Source organism: Carcharhinus amblyrhynchos, chromosome 3, assembly GCF_965287045.1.
Source record: "Carcharhinus amblyrhynchos chromosome 3, sCarAmb.v2.hapA, whole genome shotgun sequence".
NCBI classification, from domain to species: Eukaryota; Metazoa; Chordata; class Chondrichthyes; order Carcharhiniformes; family Carcharhinidae; genus Carcharhinus; species Carcharhinus amblyrhynchos.
Genome location: NC_137326.1, coordinates 30741118 through 30766557, shown reverse-complemented (window position 1 = coordinate 30766557; position 25440 = coordinate 30741118). Strand labels below are relative to the sequence as shown.

Sequence of the window (25440 nt, the reverse complement as noted above, 5' to 3'; positions counted from 1 at the left end):
ACTTTCACTCATACATACAGGGGAATTCTTTAGGGAGCTCAGAACCATGGTTTTGTGAATGGGCCAATCTGCAATTTACTGTCACCATAACAGGTTAGACTAGATTTACTTGGGAGTTAACAGTGATCTAGCTGAATTCCAACTTGCTCAGGATCACTAGGAGCAGAACCATAGAACTCTACAATGCAGAAAGAGGCCATTTGGCCCATCAAATCCATACTAACTACAATCCTATCCCCAGAACCTTATGTATTTGACCCTTAGACTAGCTAGGGTAATTTAGCATGGCCAACCTTACACATCTTTGAAGTGTGGAAGAAAACCAGAAGAAACCCACACAGACATGAGGAGTACATGCAGAGTCTGCAGAGTCACTACAGGCAGGAATTGAATTTGGCTCCCTGGTGCTGAGGCAGCAGTGCTAACCACTCAAAGAATTTTAGTAATAGATCCAGTAAAAAGATGTACTGTGAAAAGGAGAATGTAAATTTCAAACTCATTGGAGAGACTGATACGCAATACACAACCTGTTACTGCTCAGACTAGCACACGGCATGGAAAATATTCTCTTCACTAGCTGAAGCAGTTAGCAATACTGCAAAGAAAATATACAGAATGCTACAGTACATGAAGACTTTATACAAGCACCTTTTCTTTAAAGAAATGAGGGCACCCCCCTGATATGATCAATCAGGGAAAAACCAGTGTTCAGAACCTTTTCAGCTTTAGAAGAATGAAGCTACTTCTGTGAGAACTGAGTGCATCATAAATATCACAGAGGCAAGGATAATTAATGTTTACAATATTACTTGGTCAACATCTTGTAAATTTTCCCCAGTGAGTTGCATCATTTTGTAGGAGAAATTCATACTGAAAACTCTCAATTTACAGGAACTGGAGTGACAGCAGGTTGGTTAAAGGATTCCCTCAAGGTTTGAATACAGCCTGTTTAAAGGGAATTAACAAAAGGCCTGCACTTTTCAGGTTTAAAAGGAGTCCTAAATAAAATTAATAGGCCAGAGAAAATTAAAAATGGCCATAAGCTAGAACTGAATTGACAGTGTCTGAACCAACATACATTGGGTGGCTGGTGTGGGAGAAGAGTCATTATGGTTTCAATTGGAATTCAAGTTGATAGATTTACATTTGCTTTAATTCAAGACATTGATCAATGTGAAGGGAATTTCACTGCTCAGCATATTAATTAGCTTGTAAATTAACACGTAGACAAGACGACCATTGGCAATACATCCTTAACACCCATTTTCTTTGCAACAAAATTTTAATCATGGAGCAATTGGCAAAATATTATGGAACTGTGAAGGACAGGGAACACTGGTGAGCTATCAGGTACAAATATTCACAATAGCACTGCAGATTAGCAGTTTAATTTTAGATTATTTGTGAACTGAAGGGTTTGAGGGATATATTGAGAAATTAAAATTATGGTTTGGGTGGACATGTTCATTGCGCACAACATACTTCTCCCCCAAGAAACACCAAATATTTACTGAATTTTGAGGGAATTAATTTTCCAGTTCTGCTAAAAGCAACTTTTATTTTAGAGAAACAGCAAGTGTTCAATATTTGTTTGAAACATGTATTGGAGCATTACAGTTCTGATGCAAGAAATGTCAATTATCAGTCAAACCTTAGGACTAGGGCTAATAAATTGTGCTGCCAGAACAGGTTTGGGCATTCTCCTGGCAGATGAGAATTGGAGACAAATGCTGGAACATCTTCTAATACAAGAAATACATAAGAGACAATGTATAGGAAACCTGCATGGCATACAAGTAGAAAGAAATGTACCAGCAACTTACCCGTAGTTCCTTTCTCAAGGCCTAATCCATAAGCAGAAACAAGACTCGTGTCGCCTGTCTGGCCAGGTTCCCCAACTCGAACCTTGAATGGACTGCCAGTGATGTGACTGCCATTGAATTTGACATCAATAAAATGGACACCATTCTCGTGAGGAATGAAGCGGATGGCATACTTGCCTGTAACAATGACCATAAGGGTTACACTTTTAGCAATGCATGAGCAACATTTCCACTCATTAGGTTATAAATATAAAAAGCATGCACATGCACACATACCAATGGAAAAAATCCTTACCTGGCTCAATTTCAGATATATGGGTATCCTCCACTGCCCCTGATGGACTGTGAACTTTAGCGTCAATTAAACCCTTAGCACCATTCAGTCTCACAGCAAAGGATACTGGCTGATTTACTTTTAATCCTGACTCCTGAAGATTGAATAGTAAACACTTTATTGCACATTTAGATTCCACTGAAGCACAAGAAAAGGACTACTCAAAGTTAGGCCAGAAGGTATAAAGCTTGCTTCACTTTGGCTATTGCTATAGAGTGCAGTCAACGTTTACCACACTGATCCTGAGATGACAGGTTTGTCATAGGAGATTAAATTGGTTAGGACTATGTTTCATTGGAGCTCAGAAGAGCGAGGGGGAATCTCAAACTTAAAATTCTAACAAGATCAGACAGCATAGATTTATTAAAAAGTGTTCCTGATGGTGGGGCAGTCCAGAATAGGGGTCATTGTTTGAGGATAAGGGATGGAAGTGAGAAAATTCTTCAGAGGATGGTGAATCTGTGCAATTCACCATCACAGAAAAATAGTTGAGACCAAAACAAATGTCCGATTTGAAGGTGGAATTAGATACATGTCTTGGGGATAAAGGGATCAAGGGAAACGGAGGGAAAGGCAAGATCAGAGTATTCATTATCGTGGCTGATCATATTCAATTGTGGAGCAGGCTCAAAAAAAGGCAGAATGGCCTGCTCCTATTTTCTACATATTTCATTGATGGCTGATCTATATTGGAATAAGATCCTACAGCTGCAAGTTAAAGATCTAAAGCAGTTGCATTTCTTGTGTATTACTGCAGAAATAAGAGAACATAAGCATGTTAACGAGTGAAAAGAAAAGGTGACCAACTAAAATAACCTGAATCAAAACATGTAAAAACATCTCTAGTTGTGCTTTTTATAACCGAATAGAAAAAGCCCTTTGTCTGCCCTGATAAAGGTCATTTCCTCTAGGATCAAAATTCAGCAGTTCAACTTGGCTGATAGAAATGAAGTCCAGACTTGAAATAAAAAAATGGAGCTTCTGTTTCCAAGCTTGCTTAGACTGCGTTTAGTGAGGATGTCAATTTAGTTGACAAGCAAGCTGATTAAATCCCATTCAGCACAAGAGGTCTTGTGCATGGATCGGAGAATCAGCAGTGAGCCTATCAATTTTAAGCAGGTGAAGATGGAAGCAGCCCAACTATACTGGTGTACTTCAGGCATTCAAGTAGCCACCACTGGGCCTACCTCAGGTAAAAAAAACCCAGGTGGGGCAGCAGCTCTCCACTGCATACAGCACCACCAGGAGCAGTGGCAGCTGCTGGTAATGCACCCAGAGGCCTAGGATCACCACAGAACCCCAAGCCAAAAAGGTGTGTGAAGTAGAGTTGGGGTGAGAGTCACGCAGGGGAAGGGGGGCGGGGGGGTGGAAATGAAATGACCAAAGGACAGGGAGTGGCTCTGACCACAAACCACCCTCTTTTACACCCCTTCCCCCCCCAACCCTTTCTAGTGCTAGGTTCCTTGAATAGGTTTAGTGCGCCAAACATCCAGGGAGGATGAGGACTGATCAGGGGAAGTTCCACCATCACTTGGAAACTAATTCAGGACCTTTCCAGTGATTAAATGGGCCTGGCCACCATGGTTCCTGCTGTGACAGCCCAGATTAAATTCTACCCACTGTGCCTGGTCTTAAAATGACAGATTCCCTGCAGGTAGTATTGTGCTGCACAGAATCCACCAGTAATAAACTGCCATTTGAAAGAGCTCATGCAATGTCTGGGCAGTTATAAGCTTAAAGAACAGCTACTGATTACAAAAACCGAGGCCAATCTACCTGCAACAAAATCTCAATGCCGAAAGCATCAGAGTTCATATCAAACCTAGTTGAGATAAAACCATAATGAATACAAAATTAAAGATTTAATGAATTTCAACATTACCTGTTACCATTAATTTTTGCTAAAGACCTGAAGAGGGAGTTCCACCTTGTTTTCACCAAATACCAAACCACTACAAATACAACTTCAGGAACAAGCAGTCTGAGCCATTCACCAAGCACCACCGTAACAGCTGTTCACTTTTAACCACCAATATCAACTAAAGAACATCAGCATAAAAAAGGTTGGACTCTTAAACCTCTTCAACCTTTAACTTGTGGACAACATGCATCTTGCAGGTATGCTGTCACAAACCTTTAAATGAGACACAAGAAAAACATCCTAAATTTTTCAAGTGGCAGATGGTGAACTCCTTACACATGCAAAGGCCACACTGATATTTATCTCCATTTTTAATGTAAATGTTGCAGAGCTTTGCAACCGGTGTTCTCAATAGGTTAGAACCAAAAAACCAGAGGTGGACCATGTAGCCCATGGAGAAAAAAAGACTGCTATGGAGGAAGCATAAACTCAGACCATCTGTGTGACAAGTTGGAAACAGAGGTTCCACATGGTTTGCTGCCCCTCAGGCAAAGTTAAATAGAAGCAGACTATATTCTACAATTGTGATTGCAAGTATAGCCAAGTTGCTGATCAAACAAATTAAGCTGATTAAATACAAAATAGTGGCACAAATCAAGTTTATTTTTTTTAAATGCGTGGTACTTTTCCTGGTTTAAAAATCCAATTCCTGTCATTAACCTCTTGGAATGATTTTGTTAGCGGTTTAATTCTTAAAGCATTACTTCCTTTAAATCTGCCCTCTTGGAACATATTACAAATTTTATCTATTTTATCTTACAAACTAATTCTCAACCTGTGGCATGTGAAATTTCAAGTGGTAAATTAAGATCAAATTGGATAATTTGATCAGAAAGGGCAAGAGTATCACATTAGCTTAAATTTATCTTTTTGAAAACTGGTTGTTTAAATGGGAAATCCATTTGAGTTTTTAAAAAGCTCTTTTTTCATCAATTTAAATTCTTTTTCTGCATGATCTAGGTAGCGGCAACTAACCACCATTAGTACCATCTCAGAGTATTTTTTTTTAAAAAAAAGAGGAAGTGCACTTACTGTAGAAACCTCTGCAAACTGCACTTCATCCCAACACTGCAGCTAAAGTATAACAACCCAGAACTGGGACGTGTATGTATTAGAGGAGAATAGTTTATTCTGCTACGGAATTAAGGGCCAAGATACATAGCACAACTGGATAAATGCAAGAAGCTGCTGAGAATGAGGGGGGGGGGTAATTAATTCCTAACATTCACTTGCATCTGTATTCTTCTCCCTCTGACATTTCCACATTCAAGTATCACATCTTTCTAGGCAAGATATGGAACCATTTTAAATGGAGACACTTGCGAGTGTGGCCTTTGAGCGTGCAGCAGGAAACCCAGCCAGTAAGCCGATATTTTCTTATGTCTCACCTGAAGACTAGCAACAGTAAGTCTGCTTGCATCCTCTGATGAAGCCAAGATGGGAACAACAAAGGGACTGCCAGGAATGTACTCGTCGTTGAACTTGATCGACACCTCATAATCACCTGCAACAAAAACACATTTAGATCAATGCTAAGTTATAAACATACTGAATCTACTAAACCAAATTTCAGATTTATTGTTCAACACCATTAAAATTGTTGCTGCCTTCTAGGTCACAGATGCATTGCCGATACATCAGTTTGAATAAACAAAAAAGATTTTCATATCAAATTACGGGGGTTACTATATATTTCAGATTCAAATCTTGGATGGACTTTAGCTTTCAAGGGTTAATGGAGAACGGATTTGTAGAGAGAATGAAATCTGGCTTTCTGAAAACTATTTTTTAGCAATTCAAGGTCTAGTGCTGGTAGATTATCAGAAATTCTCCTGGAAAACTTTGGCCCGAATTTCGTGCTCCTTGCTTGGTGATGAAGATTTATCCAAAATGGGGGAAGCCAGGAAAAGAACAGACTTAGATCCCAGATGGAAGACAGTAACTCCATCAGAAACCCCCTTTGTTCACAGGTGTCCCCATACAATGGAGGTCCAGCAGCCACTGAACCCCAGAGAAGAATGAGGGGAGATCTCATTTTGTCATAAAATGATGAATGGGATGGATAAGATAGAGGTAGAGGCGCTCTTCCCGCTCAGAAAGGACAGTAGATCTTGAGGCTGTGCCCTCTAGTCAAAGGGGGGCAGTTTAGAACGGAGTTGAGGAGGAACTTGTTCACTCAAAAGGGTGGTGAATCTCTGGAATTCTCTGCCCGTTGAAGTGGTGGAGGCTGCCTCGCTAAATATTTTTAAGATGCGGATTGATAGGTTTTTGATAGGCAAGGGGATTAAGGGTTATGGGGAGAGGGCGGGCATGTGGAACTGAGACACGACAGATCAGCCATGATCTTATTGAATGGTGGGGCAGGCTCGAGGGGCTAGATGGCCTGCTTTATGTTCTTATGTTCTTACTCCCCCCCCAGCTCTCCAGTGACATCCCAATTGCCCCCTTAGGCCTTCACTATCCTCCCCACCCTGGGGGCTCTTAAAATTTGCCTCGGCCTCAGGACTTATGCTCAGACATCTCAGTTGCTATCAAAGTGGTGGTGAGCTGCCACCTTGAGCCACTGTAATGCTGTTCTCACCAAGACCATCAAATTGAGGGGAATTGTCCTTTGTATTATCAGCAACACTGTCAGGATTTCTACACACTCACCAGGCTCTTGTGCCACGTATGACACACCACAGGATCCATCCTTCCGGTCTTCAAATGAAATCTCTGCCCTGCTGGGTCCTTCCACAGCAATGGAAAGGCCACCTGCACCAGCTTCCCGTGTCCAGATACTGAATTCAGCTAGAAGGACGAACATTAATTATAACCAATACTTAAATCCTCAGACAGTTGCCAACATAACTAACCTCTGCTTTTGAAAAGCTTAATATTGCAATGTGTGAAAAGATTGAAGTCATAACTTGAGGTCTTCATTTAACTTGTGACTAGTTTGCATCAAGTTTAGACAATTCCATTTCCCAATGCATCCTGAAGATTTAGTTCAAAGCCAGTGATTCACTTATACATAACGCCAAGAGACCCTTGTACTTGGATGTTTTAAAATGTACAAATAGATGAATCTTAATTATAAAGGCCCAATTTTAACTCCAGGTGACTGGCAAATTATAAAAACTATTGATTTTCTCCAGAAGTTGGATTGTTTCATTTCAGTCACGAATGTCATCCAAATCTTAGTCACCAACTTTTCGGAGGGAAGGTCTACACTTGTGGGGATTGGAGCACAAGTCCTATCTCTGGCTTCACAGGTTGACCCCCACCCCCGAATTACTTCACTGGGATATGCCACTAGGATAGTCACTGTGCCTTTCCTACTCAAGCCACCAGTTAAAAAGGTGTTGTCAAACAGCAATTAAGATTTGATGTGCATTTGGGAAAAAAGGACTCCACAGCACCTTTGGACAGGTGTCTGGACAGTGCACTCAGGTTACAAAGTTGGAAACATGTGTACAGAGCAGCTGCCTACCTTGGTTTCTGGCAAGGGGCGAGTTGGTTAAAAAGCACCCTCCCTAGATGAGCTAGTAAACCAAATTTAATGTAATAACTAGAACTATTAGTCAAGCATCAAAAAAACCTTACAGGAAAAGCAAATTGGTAAGATTAGAAATTTACTGTTCCCCATATTCAAAAGTATTCCACATTAGGTATCTGTAGCGTTGACATAATCCACACACATTGCAAAGCTAACTCAACCATAATCCTTCCCACAGAAATCAGGGAAACCCACCGGTGAAAAATACATTTTCACTAACTTACCTGGGACTCCCACTTCGCCTCGCTCAAGGCCAGGGCCACCAGCACGCACTTTGAGAGCTCCTCCTTCGCCAAGGGGCCCCACAGTAAATTGGAAAGGACTGCCTGGTACATGCCGGTTCCGATACATGACACTAACTGTATGCACACCCATCTCATCCGGCACAAATCTGACACAGTACGTGTGATTGTCACTTTCAGTGATCTCAGCATCAGCCAGTTTTCCAGAGGGACTGGTCACTTGAGCAGACATGTCACGGACATCAATTTCTATAGGGGGACAGTCAGTGTCAAGTTACATTCTAGACTGGAGGCACCAAAATAACTGAAAACCAATAAGATCAAGTTTAACCAAGTAGCCATATTTGCCTTGCACTGGAAAAGACTGGTTGTGTAGGATTTCATGTTTACTAGTATTTAACTGTACATTATACGGCTTAGTGTTTTTGATACCAGGACAGACCCATCAGTTACAAGGTTGGAAAGCTTTTTTTTGCTATTCCTTCTGACAGGTCAGAAGGCAGAGCTCGAGCTTCCAACTGCTAGTGCTTAACCAGGGTTTCAGATAACAACTAAAAAAACAGCGATGTTTACAACTAAACCATGAGATATCAATGAAAGTAAAACAAACTTTGATCAAAGCATTGCGGTTGCTTGCTTACCACAATGATTTTATACAGACCACATCATAGAATGTTTAATTAAAACTTCATCTTCAAATTAAAATTATTTAAACAGCAAATAGATGCTAAATTAGGTAAACAGTAAGAGGAAGTCAAATTAGTAGACAGGAATTCTACATTTTGACCATGCTGAAATATGTTGGTTTCAGGACTTTTGACTCATTCTCTTTTCAATTTTACACCCCCACCCTACACCCATACATGATCCCACCCATACTTGGTTAGCAGGAAAAGGGTCATCAAGACCCAGCGCCACCTCATTATCCTGACTGGCACTTTTCCTTGAAGTTAAAATACATTATCTGCAGTATTTACTTCAAAATTACTTTGCAAATTATTTGTCATCAAAAGGGCTTTATTTTTCTTCAGGTCTAACATTTAAAGTTTCTCTTGGGTACTCAACTCCCACCCCAGATACTGTAATATCATATGGTATAATGCAAAGCCAGAAGGTGGCAGATTATTTTAGTACAGTACAATGTAGACACCCATTCCATTTCCAGTCTGTACTTTCATGCTTAAGCTAGTGAGCAAATCTGCAACATAATACATTTGACTACTTTGGTTGTCTGTAGGACAGTAAGTAATTTGCAAGTAGGACAGTCCTAAGCAAATTTAAAAACTGTGCAAGGGAAGGAAATTCTTACTCATGCAACTACCATCGACAAAAGCATGCTGGCTAATTTAAAATAAGCACATTCTGCCGACCTCAGCGTCCACATGCCCAGTGCTGAAACGCACCATCCGGCCTTAATGGCCATGCACTGAACAATTTGTATTCCTCCTGGCCCAAGAGGCCAAACAGGGACGGGATAGGTCGACTTTGAACACTAGCAGGGTCCTTGGATTTTTCAAACCGATTCTGGCGGATCTCCATTTGTTCTGCACGCAAGAAAGTGCAACTTGTCTGAAAATCTGAATGTGTGCAACAGAGGCGTTCCCGAGCCACCGTTAGTTGGAACCAAGTCACTGAGTGGAATAGGAAAGAAAAAGGAAAGAGAGACAGGAAACAGTTGTATTCTAGAAGAAAAATTGAGATAGACATCTGCACTTCAGTTTTCTACATCTTCATGCACTTCAACAAATTAACTGGTCTACACCTTATTACACATTTAAAAAAAAATTAAACTAACACCCCCCTTATCCCACCCAAGACTTCACATGATTGGAATTTAGATTTGATTTAGCCCAGAATAGTCCATGATGCTGTGGGAACTGAATTTACACAGCCCACGTGGAATGCTATGAACAAGGGGGTGGTGATGTGGTGCATCACTTTGCACGCAAATCTCACACAAAGGAAATGCCACATGAATGCAATAAAGATCAACAATCACATTGTTCATTGTGAATAAATTGCCAAAATAGCTGACAAAACTAGTGGGGTCAGCAGCAACTTGACGTTTTCATGATGGGCATTTGCTCTCACCACCCTTCTGCCATTTGCTCAAATTTGGCAGTGTTTTAGTGACTGGAAAGATCCCAAATTTTTAAAGATCAAAATAGTCTAACATTACAAATCACTAAATGCGATTTATGGTATCACAGCCCACAAGCTATAAACAGCTTTCAAATTGGACTATTTTTAGTGATAGGTGACAACTAACCTCCCCAACTATTTTTAATTGAATGGCTGAAACCATTATGTAAACATCTGTAATCGTGTCAAGTTTAAAAACTGAAATGACAAATTGTTTTCCCAAGATTAGTGGAAAGGAAAAAAATAGCCTGGACAGTATTCAGAATCGCAGAAAAAGAATGCTACAACAGCACATTCCTCAAAACTGTAAACATGAACTAATTCCTCACATCATTTGTGCTCTTTAGAGATTTCAATGAGCTGTATTCAGAAATAAATACAACTTGTTTATTTCATTTAATCTATTAGCCATAGGCTGGATTGAGTTATTAGAACTAGCGTTGGAGGATTAAAATACCATTGCACTGCACTTTTTAAAGTTTCTCTTTGTGAAAATATTCAATTGCACAAACTGGGCGAGATGATTTGCCATCAGCCATCACTGCATTTATAATTCAGCCAACATTTAAAGTGAAGTAATGACTAACAGCCAACTCTGTTAAACATTCTTTACTTCTGACATTTTTCAAATGCCGAGCTGACTCAATTACACAATCCAAATACTTTGAGGACAGATTCCAGCAAATGTTTGGAATTCCTTTTTCAATCTTACCGGGAATCTTTAGGTTCAGATCACAGATACTTCCAACAGTGGCTTCAGATGCAGCCTGTCTTCTGCGAGTGATGCTCTCTCTCATTCGTCCTTCACCTGTTACTTTGACAGTGAATGGGCTCCCTGAAAACGTTTACACAGTTAAAGGATAAGACCCTGCTATACAATAGGTTCCAATTGCTCATACACAGAACTTCTGTTTGCTAAACTCTGGTAAATTAGCAGCAATTTTTTAAAAGAACATTTTGCACAACGTTCATTTGGACCAAACGACAGAATCTTTGACTAGAATACCTAGAGTAAAAGGCAGCCATTCAGCCCATTGAATCTGCACCAATTCTGCAAAGGACTATCTCAGCTAGCTACCCACCACCATTCCTGCAACCCAAAACATTTACCGTGGTTAATCTCCTAATCTATGCATCTTGTGACAGTAGGCAGCAGTTTAACACAGCCAATCCACCTAACCTATCATCTTGGGACTGTGGGAGGAAACCCACACAGACATGGGGAGAATGACTGTTTGTGGAGTTTGCACAAAAGACTGCGATTGAACCCGAGTTCCTGGTGCTGTGAGGCCACCCATAAATAATGCATTAAATAATCTCAGTAATCTACCAAAGGACAAATTGGCTTAAATCAAACAGGTACCAAAATTGGTTTCAAATACACGTGCTTTAAGTGTTGTGATTCACGTATACTTTGGTTCAATTGCTGAAAACAAGGAATATTTCAACCTTAGTTATATAAATAGGATTCCTCAAGTATTTGATCAAATAACTAAATTCAGATCATAGCCACATGGGATCCTTGCCCAATACGCTACATTCAAAGGCACCAGAACGACAAACCAGGCCAATTTCTGCATGAATTCAGAGCATGAGAATGTAGGTGCTACAGCAAATGAGCGCCAGAGATAACATTTGCAAGTAGAATATTTTACAAAAGATTCTAATAAAAATTGGTGGCTTTTCCTCTAATAACATTTTAAATGAGGTAATAATGCGAAAGCAATTAGCTACACGATCTCGAAAGTTCAACAAGCTGCATACCATTATAACAGTTTTACTTGACATTAAACCAAGCTCAGATATTAACTAGCAATAAATCACTGTAGAGCCAGCAGAATATGCCACAAATTTTATCATCTAGTCATGTACTGCATCAATTCAGAACAAAAAGCAGTGATATTGGAACACTGTGCTGGATCAAAATTAGAGGAAATATATGCTTGGTGGTTAAAAAAGTGTGAATAAGAATTCAAATAGAAAATCTGACAGGACTCATCATTGACTATATAGACTATTTAATGCAGCCAAAGTCTATCATTACTGCAAACTAAACAGTTGAGTCTGGTTCATCAAGAGACCAAATTCAATTATTTCACTAGATACCTAGGAACCCAATTTGAACACAGAAGAACTGACTTTACTAGGAATTTTCAGCCCAGTTTATTAGCATGGATCCCTTCCTGCTGCAAAAGATGTAGCACTGTCAAATTATTGCATTACATTTTTTTTTGCAATAAAGAACTTTTCAGGAGCAAGGCCATACATCCATTAATGTCTGGAAGTGATGACAGAAGATAAAAATGAAAACAATTTTATGTCACTTTTCATACCTGGTACATGTTCATCAGCAAATTTGATGTAAATAATGTAAGTGCCTGGCTCAGTTGGACAGTAGAAAACCTTGCAGGCACCATCCACAGTCTCTTCTGTATTAATATCCACCTTACTTGGGCCTTCAATAGATAGTGCAAGACCACCATAACCTGAAACATTTAAGGGCAATTATAATTCATACTATTTTGTTTAAAAAATTTTCAAGACGTGCATTTTACTAACATGTTGCAGCCAATGGAATGATGAAACATAGGACTGTTCTCAGAGAGAGGACGGACATTCCATTAAGTCTACAAGTTTCTGGGTAAAATCAGAATCTCTTACAGGGTGAGGAAGAGGCCAGTTAGCCTACTGAATCTGCACCGACGTTCCGACACAGCATCTGACTCCTCCTGTAACTCCATGTATTTACCCTGCGAATCCTCCCAAACTACACATTGTGTCACTAAGGGGCAATTTTAACATGGCCAATCTCGCTAACCTACAAATCTTTGGACTGGGAACACTGAAGGAAACTCATGCAGACAAGTTTTTCCCCCCTATCTATCCATCTCTGCTCAGTAGAGAAGGATTAAATGTTGTTCTTGTGGAAACAATTAGCTACATGTTTAAGGCTACATTTATTGTACCATCACTATTATTAGGTGTATAAACAGCACTTGCCACTCTAGACAGTTAGTTCACTCCATGGAACGGAAATTATGACTTGCCTGCTCCACATCACAATTGAGGCTGGCCACTTTAAGGCAATGGGAGCACAAAGAGCAAGGGTTATACTTTCCAGCCAATTGCACCCTGCTGTCAGCAAGGACAGAATCTGGCAGTCAGCCAAATCTCTTGACTGCAGTGGATGAGAGAATCCTGCTGGTGTGAACAGCTCGAGTCTGTTTTCCCAACTTGAGTCAGTTGGGCAAGATTTCAGTGGCCTGTTTCACTACTGCAAGGTTATATGAAGTTTTAAAATATGATACAGGTATACATTATATATATATATATATATATATATATATATATATGAGAGAACTGCATATCCAGTGTCCTCAGAACCATTGGTTTGCAAAGGCTCATCTTACCTGCATCCCTCGTGTCCACAATGAAGTCAGACATTTCAAATGTACGTCCTGCTGTCAAACCTTCGCCAGAGACCTTAACTCTGTTAGCATCTCCAATTTCAGACTGGCCAACCATAATGGCAATCGGGCTATTTGCCACATGTCTTCCATTTTTCTTTATGCTGACAAGATGTTCACCCACTTCCCGTGGGATAAAGGAGATACCTATTGATCAAAAAGGTATCACACCTTTCAGCATTTCATAATTCAGAAAAATCCCTCTCCATCGCTCCAATCCTAAATGGTTTTGTGCATACATCTCACTCCCGTTAGATACACCTATGCAGCCAACAGTCTCTACAATCTGCAACTTCCTTCTTAAAATGCCTCCCTTATTAGTTCCTTCTTTGGCTCAAAGCCTATTTTGTCCCTCTTACAGTTGGAGAAAATGTCCTTACAATACTGAAATAAAAGTATTCCACACATTGTAAATACACAGGTCAAGTTCAAATTCCACATAAGAATTGAGATATTAGATTCAACATTCTTTTGCTAAAAACAAAAGATTTGGCACAGAAATCAAAGGTTTTTATTTCTTCAGTCATGGCATATTTCAATTTACAAATCAATTAAAAACAAAAAATTAACCAAGTTGCACAAGTATTCTTAAAATGTTACCTTGGAGGCACAGAAATGTAACTTCAGGCACTTACCAATGTGATTGTTTGGCAGTCTCTTCAGCAGGCATGGCTCATCTTGGCCAGATGGAGATTTAATGCTGGCGGATAGCAAACTAAGGTCACTTTCATTGATGTCCAAAGAGATGTCAGCAGATGAACCAACCTTAACTTGTGATCTTCGTCTGCTATCATCTGAAAACAGCCAAATGAATTTAGTCCAGAAATTTATGATACAGAACAGATCTTTATGTTAAAATTCTTTAGCTGAAGAGTTTTTAGAACAAAAGTGCATCACAATGAAGCTGATATCCTGTAAATAAGATTCATTAGGTCCAGTGTTTATCAACAGATGAATTTACCATGTTGCCAAAAACCCAGTTGTATCTCAATTTTAAGAGTTTTTAAAAAGAGACCAGCAGTATAACATCAATTCAAAAGGTTATGCACTGATTTTGTAGTTCTGCCTTAACAGCACACCTTTTGAAGAACAGAATCAAGCAAAAACAACTTGGATTTCACGTTACTGAAGTCCTGTTGCAGTGGATTGAATACTGACAGTCTCACCATTATTACTACTACAAAATCCAGACTATCACATAAATGTGACTAAATTAAAATGTTACCACGTCCTTAGCGATATACCTCACGTGCACTTCAAACTAAACGTACTTGGGTTGTTCGACAATCACTTCCCAATACAAACTAGTTTATAGCAAGACTAAAACTTGTTCCACTTTGAGCTTTCATTTAGAAAATAGATATTACACCAAGAAAGCAACAAACCAAAAAATCAGTACAATTATGAACTTCAGCCTTCAAAACTTCCAAACCTAGTACAATTGTGCCAGGACAAAATGGAACAGAAACCTGACAAGCCATTTTTGAGGAGCTGTAGATAACGTGTCGCAAGATAGCACATCTGACGTGGAGACAAATTAGACAAGTGTCTAAAAAGGTGGATAGGCATGGTGGTTAACACTGCTGCTTCAGCACCAGTGACCTGGGTTCAATTCCCAGCTTGGGTGTCTGTGGAGTTGCACATTGTGTTTGCATGGGTTTCACCCACAGTCCAAAGATGTGCAGATTAGGTGGATTGACCATGCTAAATTGCCCCCTGGTGTCAGGGAGACTAGACAGGGCAAACACATGGGATTATGGGGAAATGGCTTGGGTGGGATTGCAGTCAGTTCAGCCTCAATGGGCTGAATGATCTCCTTCTGCACTGTAGGATACTATGATTGGAGTACAGTGGAAGTCGTGTTATTAATATTGTTACAGCAATTTTTTTGAAAAAAAAAGTAAATAAATATTTGCCCAGCTTGATGGACCTGCTGTAGGATTTCATGGTGAATGTGCTCCAACACTAGCCCTCTAATCTAGCAAGTTCACCATCCGGTACTTCATTCAGCAGCAGGCACAAGCTGATGGCAGTACAGGAACATTCTGAATCCCTTTGTTTGGATTCTGACACACTTGTGGTGTGAGAGAGAGAGAAGTGGTTGTTGTAAAAAAAAAGGAGCAAATTCACCAGCAGGTAAGTCACAGAAAGGTGGGGGGAAAAAAAATTGGTAAAGGAAGAATGATGGATAGATCACCAATTAAGGAAAGGTCAATAAGTTGCTCAAAAGGGGTAAATAAACAAGGCTGGGGGAAACTTGGAACTCAGTGCCTGAGAAAAGGTGGTAGAGACACCACACAAAAAAAATTGGATGTCTACTTGGGGAGCTATGGCCTGCATGAGTGTCAGAAGGTGGGATTAGAATGGAGTGTTTTTGGTCAACTGGCACAGACACAATGAGCCAAATGGCCTCATTAAATGAGGTCAGTTGACCTCATACTATAATTCCTGCTCGTTTAAGTGACAAACAAGGTGAACAAACAAGATAGCTACTTTGCAGTAGTCATTAAGTTAGGAATCATCCAATTGTAATTGAGTTTCATAAGTTCTAACATTTGAATATGAATAGAGTCCAAACAAAATTAGTTAACTAGAACCAAAATTTGTCATCCCAATTAAGTCATGACTGCAATTTTACCAGTTCAGAATTCCCAGCTACACTAATCTTCCCAGTTTCAGCTCTCTTGTATAACTAAAGTTTCAAAGCATTTTTGTTATGCTACACAATTAGCATTAGTACTAGACTAGGTTCATGTCATAGATCAAGTCCATTTCACAATTAGAAATGGTATTTAGGTTTAACCTACTGAAATTTATTTGCAATTTCATCGTAGATAATTTATTACCTGTAATTTTGGCAGTGAAAGGGCTTCCAGGAATATGTTTTTCATTGTATTTGACAACGATACTGTAATCACCTGGCAGGGTTGGCAGGTAAGAGACTGTACAAGTGCCATTCTTGTTATCTGTGCAATTGATTTCTGCCTTAGAAGGTCCCTCAATGGCCAAGTCCAGACCTCCTATGCAGTGGGGGAGGAGACAAGACAAAAACTCCACTTTAGAACACTTGGACTGACCTTATATAGTCACCGTGAAGGAAGAAAATCTTCCTGCATGTTAGAGAAAACATTACCAACTAATATGGATTATACTAGATAGACCTTGAAAAATCAGGTGGTAGCTCATGTTACTTCCAAATTGCTGTTAGAACACAATTATTGGAGCAAAATTGTTAACTGACAACTGTTAAGGTTGTGTTACAAGCAGTTGAGCACCAATTGGTAAACAGTTCTTAGATCAAAGACCCATTAGTGGTTTCATAGCTGACTTGAATCAGCATGCACACGTATTCTATAATGTTCTGCAGAGTATTAATAGTTTGATGCTTACCTTCTCCAGCATCTTCAGTTACAATTGTAAAAGTAGCTAGTTTGTTGACAACGCCATAGACAAGGCCTGGACCATATGCTGACACATGTCCACTACTTCCATAATTCACAAAGAACTGTAGTGGACTCTCTGAAAGTAATCAAATACATGGTCAAAATTGAGTCAATTAGATAATTAGCAGTTTAGCTCTACTAAAAGGTAATGCCAAAAGATGTTGAAGAATGACATCTATAGGCAAGATATAGTATGGTTGAATGCAGTAAACTAAATCAGCATTACTTATAGATTCTCCTACCCCAGTCTGAATTCAAATGTACTCAGCTTGGTAGTTATTGGTTCATCTTAAATGCAGTATTTTTACTCAGGTTTATGACATGGTATAAAAGGAAGTTAATTTATCAACTACATTGCCGAGTCCTCAATCTCCACTTTTATTTCAGGGTGGATTAGGTAAAACATCAGAACTCAAAACACCCAAAGTCATAATGGAGACAACTTCTGCATCATCTGAGCTTAAATTTGGAACTTTTATTCTTGGGCATGTGCTTAAATATTACATTAGCTCAAGATTTCTTTTATGCTACTGAGATTTGTATTACATGCAGGAAAGAAAAGCGTATGCCAGACAGGCCTAAAAAGAAAGTGAATACCTGGAATATGTCTGCCATTGTACTTGATGTGCATCTCATGTAGCCCAACCTCAGTTGGCGCATATTTGACAGTCACGGTACCATCCTTATTATCAATAATTTCTGGCTTAGCAGTTTTTTTTGAAGGCATGTGAACTTCACCTATGTAATAATTATATACAAGTCAAATACAAGATAGCTGCAAAAGGCAGGTTAAATAATTCCAAATATTAAACTATAAAACTTTTCAAAAATCCAACACAAAAAAATCATTCAACTTCCAAAATGCATCATTTGTGAAAAACAGGTAACAAAGGCAGGCAATAAGTGTATAACCACCAGTTGTACGCAAAAATTCAGAAGCTAGTGAGCTTTACCCCACCCCATAACCATGTTATAAATACTGCAATCCTAGCTCCTCTTAATTATTAAGAAAGTACTGTGTACAGTGGTTATTGCACCCTCTACAATCTTAACATTTGATCCTGCATCATGGCCAACTATTGGGTCATAGGGATCAAGCTGCCAAAATATTATTTCACATCAAGCTATTTCAAAAAGTTCTCAACTTGAATAATTAGGTTTGCCTTTTCACATTACAGGAATAAAGCTGGCAGTAGGCAGATGGGCTTTCATTCTAGCTACTTTGGGTAGGTTTCAAACAAAGTAATTGAAAACATTACAGTTAGGGCATCTGCAAAGTTCTCAATTGGAAAACTGTCATTGCTCTATTTAAAGGGGAAGGATTCATCCGACATCTGTCACTGACAGACCAGAGTCTGTAATGAAGGATATAGAGATGACTGAACATCTTAATTCCAACCATGAGTGCTAGAATAGATTCTTAAAGCTTTGGTGGCACCAAACAAATGGGATTGAATTTTTTGTGGCTACTAATTAGTGACTTGGAGATGCTGGCGTTGGACTGGGATAAGTACCGTAAGTCTCAACACCAGGTTGAAATCCAAATGGACTATCTTTGTTTCCAGGTTGCAGCAGAGCTGGTTGAGATGCTTGAGTGTGAGGGGGTGTGATGGCAAAGTCTCAGCATAGTCTGCGCTGCAGGTTTGACCTGGTGTTGAGACTTCTTACTATACTAATTAGCAATCAGGGGAATGTTGATGGATGCCACAGAATGCATATGACAGAAGTTCTCCATAAGAGGCTGTTGGCCGAAGATTGAGTTTGCAATTAGAGGCAAATCACTGACCCATTTAGGAAACTGGGCCTAGTGGAAGGGAACAAGGGTAGGGAAAATGGGAAGAAAGCAAATGGTGTCTCAGAAGTATTGGTGTTAATTAGTCACTGATTAATAACTTGGCTAAGGTGATGACAGATTGCTTAGGTTTTCTATTACTGCTTCGTAATGTTACATTTAACAACTGGACAAAACTTTGGATTTCAATATCGGTGAAAAAAGACATGGTTGCACTTATCACGACAAATTGTAAGGATACCAATGTCAGGGGAAACAACTTTACACTGTATGGGAAGGGTGCAGATGGGTAGATGTGTCATCATGGGAGAATGCACCAGCTGATGGTAACTGAGCTAGCCTACAAGGCTTGGTTTGAAATTTGAACCAGGCAGCTAGACTCTGGTCAAGGCATTGCTGAGGAATGAACCAGTGAATGACTATCAGCCGAAACAGGCAGTGTGGATATATATTCTTCTGTCAAAGAAGAAAGTTCTGCATGTTAATACATGTCGCATCCAGCACATGCAAATCAGAGTCCATCTGACTATCCTAAATTTTTAAGCACACTTTAGTATTATCTTGCAAATGTCGTCTATTGCAGATTCATATCTAATGTTGGACACAGTTTTGCATTTTGTTTGCATATGGTCTACACTTGGCCAGTTGTGAACAGAAGGGATATGGGGTCCTATTTTACCATTTTGATTCAAAGTGCTGGGCAGACTTGAAACTGAGTGTTTCAGATCCAACTTTGTATAGGGGTGCCTGAGAACCCCCATACACACTGCCTGAAAAAGCATCAGAAATTCTGAATCATGCTGCACAAGCCTGTGGGTGGGGCTTAACATCCAAAATCCTGCAGCTCAGATTCCCTGCACATGTGCAGGGAAAAAATGCTAATGCAGTATCCCTGCCACATTGCTCCCAGGCTGGATATGCCTTCCTCTGGCTCCCCCAGAACACTGACCCCCTTATCTCCCTACTCCATTCCACCACCCAGATTGACCACGGGCCCCTTTGATATCTCGTCCCCTGCTCGGCACTCACTTCTCACTAACAAATGCCCAAATTGGACTTGTGAAACAAACAGCTCCACATCAATTCTGGATGGGTGAGCACAGTGGTAAAGGGGGAAGTGTTGGTAAAGTCAGGCGTGCAGCCTATTAAGCCAATTTAAATGCATTCAAATGGCTGTCGTGCCCGATCATGGCCATTTTCAGGCCTTGATAAGAGGAGGAACTGGTGTGGAGGCAGGCATGGATCACACTACTTGCCTCGTGTCTAACTACCAATCTTTCATGCCCAAAAACAGACAACTTAATGGTAAAATCAGGCCCATGGTGTTTGATTAGATCTATCAATCCTATGTGAAGCCAACATACCTAGCATTACACTAACACTGATTCATATACCACATTACTTGTGTGATGGATAGAATTGCTGAAATCTTGCTGGAGTTACAATGGCAGGATCTTACATCCTGCCAACAGTACACCCCTGCCACAGGTTTCCCAACAGGAAACCTCATTGACAATAGCAGGATCATAAGAACACTGCCAGTGAGCAGCGCACTGTCTTCACCACAGTGAAACATACCAGAGAGGGGGGAGGAAAATCCATCTCATTGCTGAAGCTAAATTACAGGACTTACGCAACCAAATTGGATTTCTGAATTACTTACAAACTTGGCAAGCATAAAAAGCTATAACCAGCAGATGGAAGGAAAGAATGGTAAAACAGTGCCTGAAGGATCAATGACAGACACAAAAGCAAGGGTCAGATAGCACTCAAGTCAGTCTTCAAGCAAAACCTACCCCTGCTCAAAATTTGTTAAAATATTACTCCAATCTCAAGAGGCAAAAATGGTGCCCAAGTAGTAAATACGTTTTAAAAGAAACTTGTAAAGGAGGGGACAATTTGGGTGGTTTCAACAGTCCAAAAAACAAACTTTTTGAACACAGAATTTTGCACTACAGAGACCCCCAGCAACCTTATTTTCCATTAATAATGGCAGATTTTACCTGTGATTTCCCCTGTCCTGAGAGCAAAAGGAATGACGATATCAAAAGGTTTCAAGCCCAAGCCATCTATTCCATCAACTGGTGTGTAGGCACTATCAAGAACCTTGGAAACAGGATGAAAAATCATTTGAAACCTACATTGCCAAGTCAAAGTCTCAAGAGCAATAAAAAAATGCTAGCTTGCCATTGTTGCCTATGTGACATGAAAGAACAAGTGGTTCACAAAAATTTAAAGAATTACTATACAATTCTTCAAGAAAAAAGCCATTTCATGTCAGTTTCTGAAATAGAAGGTACATTGTGTTCAATGGAATGGATGGATTCCCAGGTTATCAATGCGAGGCATTCACAATGTGAAAAATCTCCCACCAGCTGTTTGAATTGCAATTAAATCTGAAACACCAAGAGCTAGAAAAAGGCTTCCAAATGGCAGTACACAAGGTGGGCTATCTTCACTGCTCTAGAGGCTCAGCTCCAACTGGACTAAGTTAGCTGTAACCAAGAGGTTTTAAATAGTTAATCAGCTATTTACAGACAATATTACATTTCAACTGCAGTGTACAGAGATAAAAACAAACAGGAGCTAAAGATGTCAATCCATTTAGAGAAGGTTCTTCTTGGCTTGTGCCTGCAAAGAACAGTAGAGCAGCAAAAGAAATAGAAAGTAAGTAAAAGGATCAAAGTGCAATCTCAATTAACAAGCAGTGCTGCGCCCATTTGTTGAGTTTGAGGGAGGTTATTAAACTGCATTATTATTTAACGTTAAAAACCAGATTTGCATCCTCAAAGAAACCAAATTCAGATTCACCAGTGCCATGGGGAGACAGACATTCCTCATAATTGAGGTGGAGGACAGCAGTTAAAATGAGCAGCCTTTCAAATTTATATTTTTTTCATGACAAATGATTAGATTCTGCAACAATGTCAAAGCAGGCAAAGCAAGTGTAATTTTAGGTAAACGGGGAAAAAAGTTAGCCTATTATACCCCTTTATGGGCTCATTTCGGAGATAACTGAAAGATTGTTTAAAGAAATTCAAATTAACATTAACGTTATTGATTGGTTACTTTTCAGAAGTGGCAATAAAGCTTAAGTAGATAAAACAATAAAGTTGGCAACATTTATACCAACTTATTTTCTCTAATCTCCACAACAAATCAAAAGCACAATGCTTGTAATGTTTCAGGTTACAAGCTTAATTAAGGATCGTAGTTTCAAATGTCCTATCACAAGCTATTCATTTTACAGCTTTGAGGATATCTGCATTAAAATTACTAGCACTGGGGAAAGGCAGCTGGCAAAAATCCCAAAAGCTGACATTTATTTACAAAACCTTCAAGCAGCCCAGTGGTCAATCCTTTCAACTGCTAAACTGTGAATGACAATATTGACATGTTACCTCACTCTTGGGAAATATTGTTTCCCAACATCAAGTCACCATAATCAGGATGAACATTATATTTTCTACTGGTCAAAAAATGTGTTAGATTTTATTTAATTCATGCAAGTAATGGAAATTTTCCAAACCTTTTCTTTCCTTCAATCTATATTTCAATTGAAGTGTCTGAGCTGCAAAGGGGAATACTGAAACAGTCCCTACCCCACCATCCAAGATGTTTGAAATCTGATTAAAAATGCAATAGTCATTTATGAAGTTGCTACTTACTGGTCAAGTGATTTTTTAGTATTTAGAAGGAGATTGCACCTTTTTAAAGTTAGTGACCTTTAATTGGCATTGTTACAGCTTTAAACTGCCCAACACAACAGGCAAACTACATTTCACCAGCCTGCTACTAGTGGAGAGTGTGGTTAGAAAATAAATGTTGAGTACCCAAAATTAAAAGTCGCTGATAAAATAATAAACTGCAGACACTGCATTCACCTGTTTAAAATAGAGCGTTTAACATCCATCACGTAATGAAAGTACAATTCACAGTAGCTAAAATAGTTGGATAATTGAATAGAAAAAAAGAAAATCAAGCAGTCCAAATGGCAGATCCCAGCAAGCGTGAACACTAGCTTTGGAAGAAAACAGGAGAATAGGAAGTTCAACATATTAAAATCTGTACCCAGGGTTGGAAGCCAGGGGGATATGCATTTAGGGATTGCTGCTGCTGTTGTACCATCTGCTGTGGCACTACTGGAACTTCATCTGTGGCCTAGTGAATGGTAAACAGCAAGTTAGTTCTTTCTCAAAACATATTTGAATAATTTGAGTTAATATTCAAACTAGCTGTTCAAAAATGTACTCAAATTCTACATGCAGTAATACATTTAATTTTGTATTGAATAATTCAGGTAGTTTTAAAAATGCATCAGCATCCATGTGTAGAAGACCAACCATTATTCATGTTAAATTGATAGTTTTCACAATCAAATTTCATTGTAAAGTGACATCTTCCAACTCATGCCATGGGAGATGAGCATGAAAAACCTTGGTATAAAACTAGTATTTGCAAAACCAGTGACTGCATCAGTTAATATCTATCAATTATTTTTGCTAGCTCAACTGTCATTTGGTTTCAGGTTCTGATCATGCAAGAGGAGATTTCTAAAACTTCACTCCTGAACAATTGTCTTTTTTAAAAAAAAACTTATTCATACTCAGATTACAGCACTGAAGGAGGCTGTCATTTGGCCCATCATGCCCATGCCAGCCAAAAAGCAGCATCAGGCATAGTTGCACATTCCAACTCTTGGTTAGTAGCCTGCAACATTTCAAATGAATATCCAAAAGGTTTAAATGTGTTAAGGTTTGCAGCAGCTACCACCCTTTCCAGCAGCAAGTTCCAGACCACCATCACTCGCTGGATGAGAAATAAATTCCCAATCCTCCTCTATCATTACACCTATCAAGAGAAAATCCAGCCAAATGTAGTTACGTTTAGCCATTTGGGATTATATTTTCAAGATGTAGGTAGGACACCACATTTGAAAATTTAAGAACGAACAGAGCACTTTTTATTTAGACTGGAGAACACCAACTGTTCTTTATACTTAAGGACCATTGGAGAGAATAAAATTACAATCAAGGGAGCAATAAGTAGGTAGAATGAAGACATGGGTGTGTAATTAGTCTGCAGACGTGATTAGAAACGCTGAACTCAAAGCTGTTAATTGGTAACAATGGAAACCAAACAGTAGATCAATAGTGCTAAATATTTAATGACAAGCTTAATAAAGTACATCTAACCCAACCTGGGGAGAACAAAGGTTGGGGTTTTGATGGAACAAAAATAAATTAGCTCAATGATAATGCAGGAGAAACTAGAAGATATGCCAAGGCTGATAATGAAGGCTTTGATAATAGCACAAAAAAGAGACTCCTGTGTAATTATGTCAAAGAATAGTACATGTTATTTGGTTCCAGTCTACGAAAGATAAAAGATTCAGGTGGATATGGAAGCAGCACTGCTGGAGATAAGTATTCAAAATGGAAGCTGCATTCAAATCAAATGGAGGGAAGAAAAATGTCAAAGCTCAGCTGTTATTCATTCCAGAATGTTGGAAGATTGGACCAGTGATGGTGGAGGCATTGACCACAATTTTTCAAAATCTTTAGGCATTTAAACTTAGTGCAATAAGAAGGATTGATGGCAGGATATGTGGGAACAATAGGTTATAAGTGTAGTGTTCAGCATGAAGAACTCAACTTCCAAAACTTTTCTACAATGACCTCATGATCAGGGGGTGTTACACACATGTTTTGGTGTTGTAGAATTGAATATTTCAATGTTAATGGACAAATTCTTAAATCAAAATAAGAAATTCAAAGCAGTCCATTATACAAGGATGCATTATAAATTCAGTTTGGGCTTAAATGGCAAACAAGTTTGGATGGCACATTTCAAAATTGCTCCATTTGCCAATATTTTTTCTGCATATTCAGAAACTAGAAATTGGTGCACACCTCATTTATAGATCAAACACAAAACCTCTTAATGTTCAATATTCATCCTGAACATTAGAGGAGGATGGCACCATATTGCAAGGACAGGATAAGGATTATGGTTTTATTGAACAAGAGCATTTGGTTTAGAATTGGGCAAATTAAATCAGACTTGGGATTAGTTTGGATCCATTAGATTGCAGACAGGCTAGTTATCAGATTAGAAGTCAGCAGAACTCTGCTTTGAGATAAGGAGCTGAAATACACTAAATGTTAAGTAGGCTTCATTATCAAGAGCTGGGAGGTCAAAATGAACTAAATCACAATTTTTAAATTACTTGGTCTGCCACAGCTAAGATTCGACTGTTAGACTGACAAACAGAACAAATCTGCAGATAGCAATCTTGACTGAATAAATTTTCACTTGTTTTAATTAAAACAAAAGTGACAGTATTAAAGGCAATTGATCCTTTTGGACAATTCCAATTGCAAGCAGTAGATATTTCATCTCCCATAATTTAAAAAGAACCCAAATAGGAAGAGGCTCACCACTACAGTGAATGGACTGTTGGCAACATCCACTCCTCCAAAGCGAACATAAACAATGTAGGTTCCTTTCTCAGGTGCTGTATAGTAGATGTTATAAGTTCCATCATTATTTTCAATAACATCAGCTTCCACTTCGGTCCCGTCAGGGGTGCAGATTGTGCAGGTGACTTTGCCCTTGCCTGCAGCTTTTGCATCTACTTTCATTCCCAGTTCCTCTCCCAGCTGAACAGTGGGTCCAAGACCAGAACCTTAAAAAGAAAGTTAATATCTATGCAATTTACAATTTATTTTAAATTAA

General features: G+C 39.2%; 1 protein-coding gene across 2 annotated transcripts in view; it reads right to left on the bottom strand.

The window, feature by feature from the left end:
• LOC145338281 (filamin-B-like) overlaps positions 1 to 25440 on the bottom strand; it is a 109015-nt gene that overhangs the window by 9745 nt on the left and 73830 nt on the right. For both annotated transcript variants that reach the window (XM_080182901.1, XM_080182902.1), the window contains 15 exons: positions 25143 to 25390; positions 22774 to 22863; positions 20706 to 20808; positions 17508 to 17648; positions 16858 to 16986; positions 16314 to 16487; positions 14103 to 14261; positions 13411 to 13614; positions 12334 to 12486; positions 10713 to 10835; positions 7841 to 8107; positions 6731 to 6868; positions 5467 to 5582; positions 2119 to 2251; positions 1824 to 2000 (listed from right to left, as the gene is read on the bottom strand). In XM_080182901.1, coding sequence (XP_080039027.1) covers positions 1824 to 2000; positions 2119 to 2251; positions 5467 to 5582; positions 6731 to 6868; positions 7841 to 8107; positions 10713 to 10835; positions 12334 to 12486; positions 13411 to 13614; positions 14103 to 14261; positions 16314 to 16487; positions 16858 to 16986; positions 17508 to 17648; positions 20706 to 20808; positions 22774 to 22863; positions 25143 to 25390 — 2355 coding nt within the window. The remainder of the gene's footprint in view (positions 1 to 1823; positions 2001 to 2118; positions 2252 to 5466; positions 5583 to 6730; positions 6869 to 7840; positions 8108 to 10712; positions 10836 to 12333; positions 12487 to 13410; positions 13615 to 14102; positions 14262 to 16313; positions 16488 to 16857; positions 16987 to 17507; positions 17649 to 20705; positions 20809 to 22773; positions 22864 to 25142; positions 25391 to 25440) is intronic.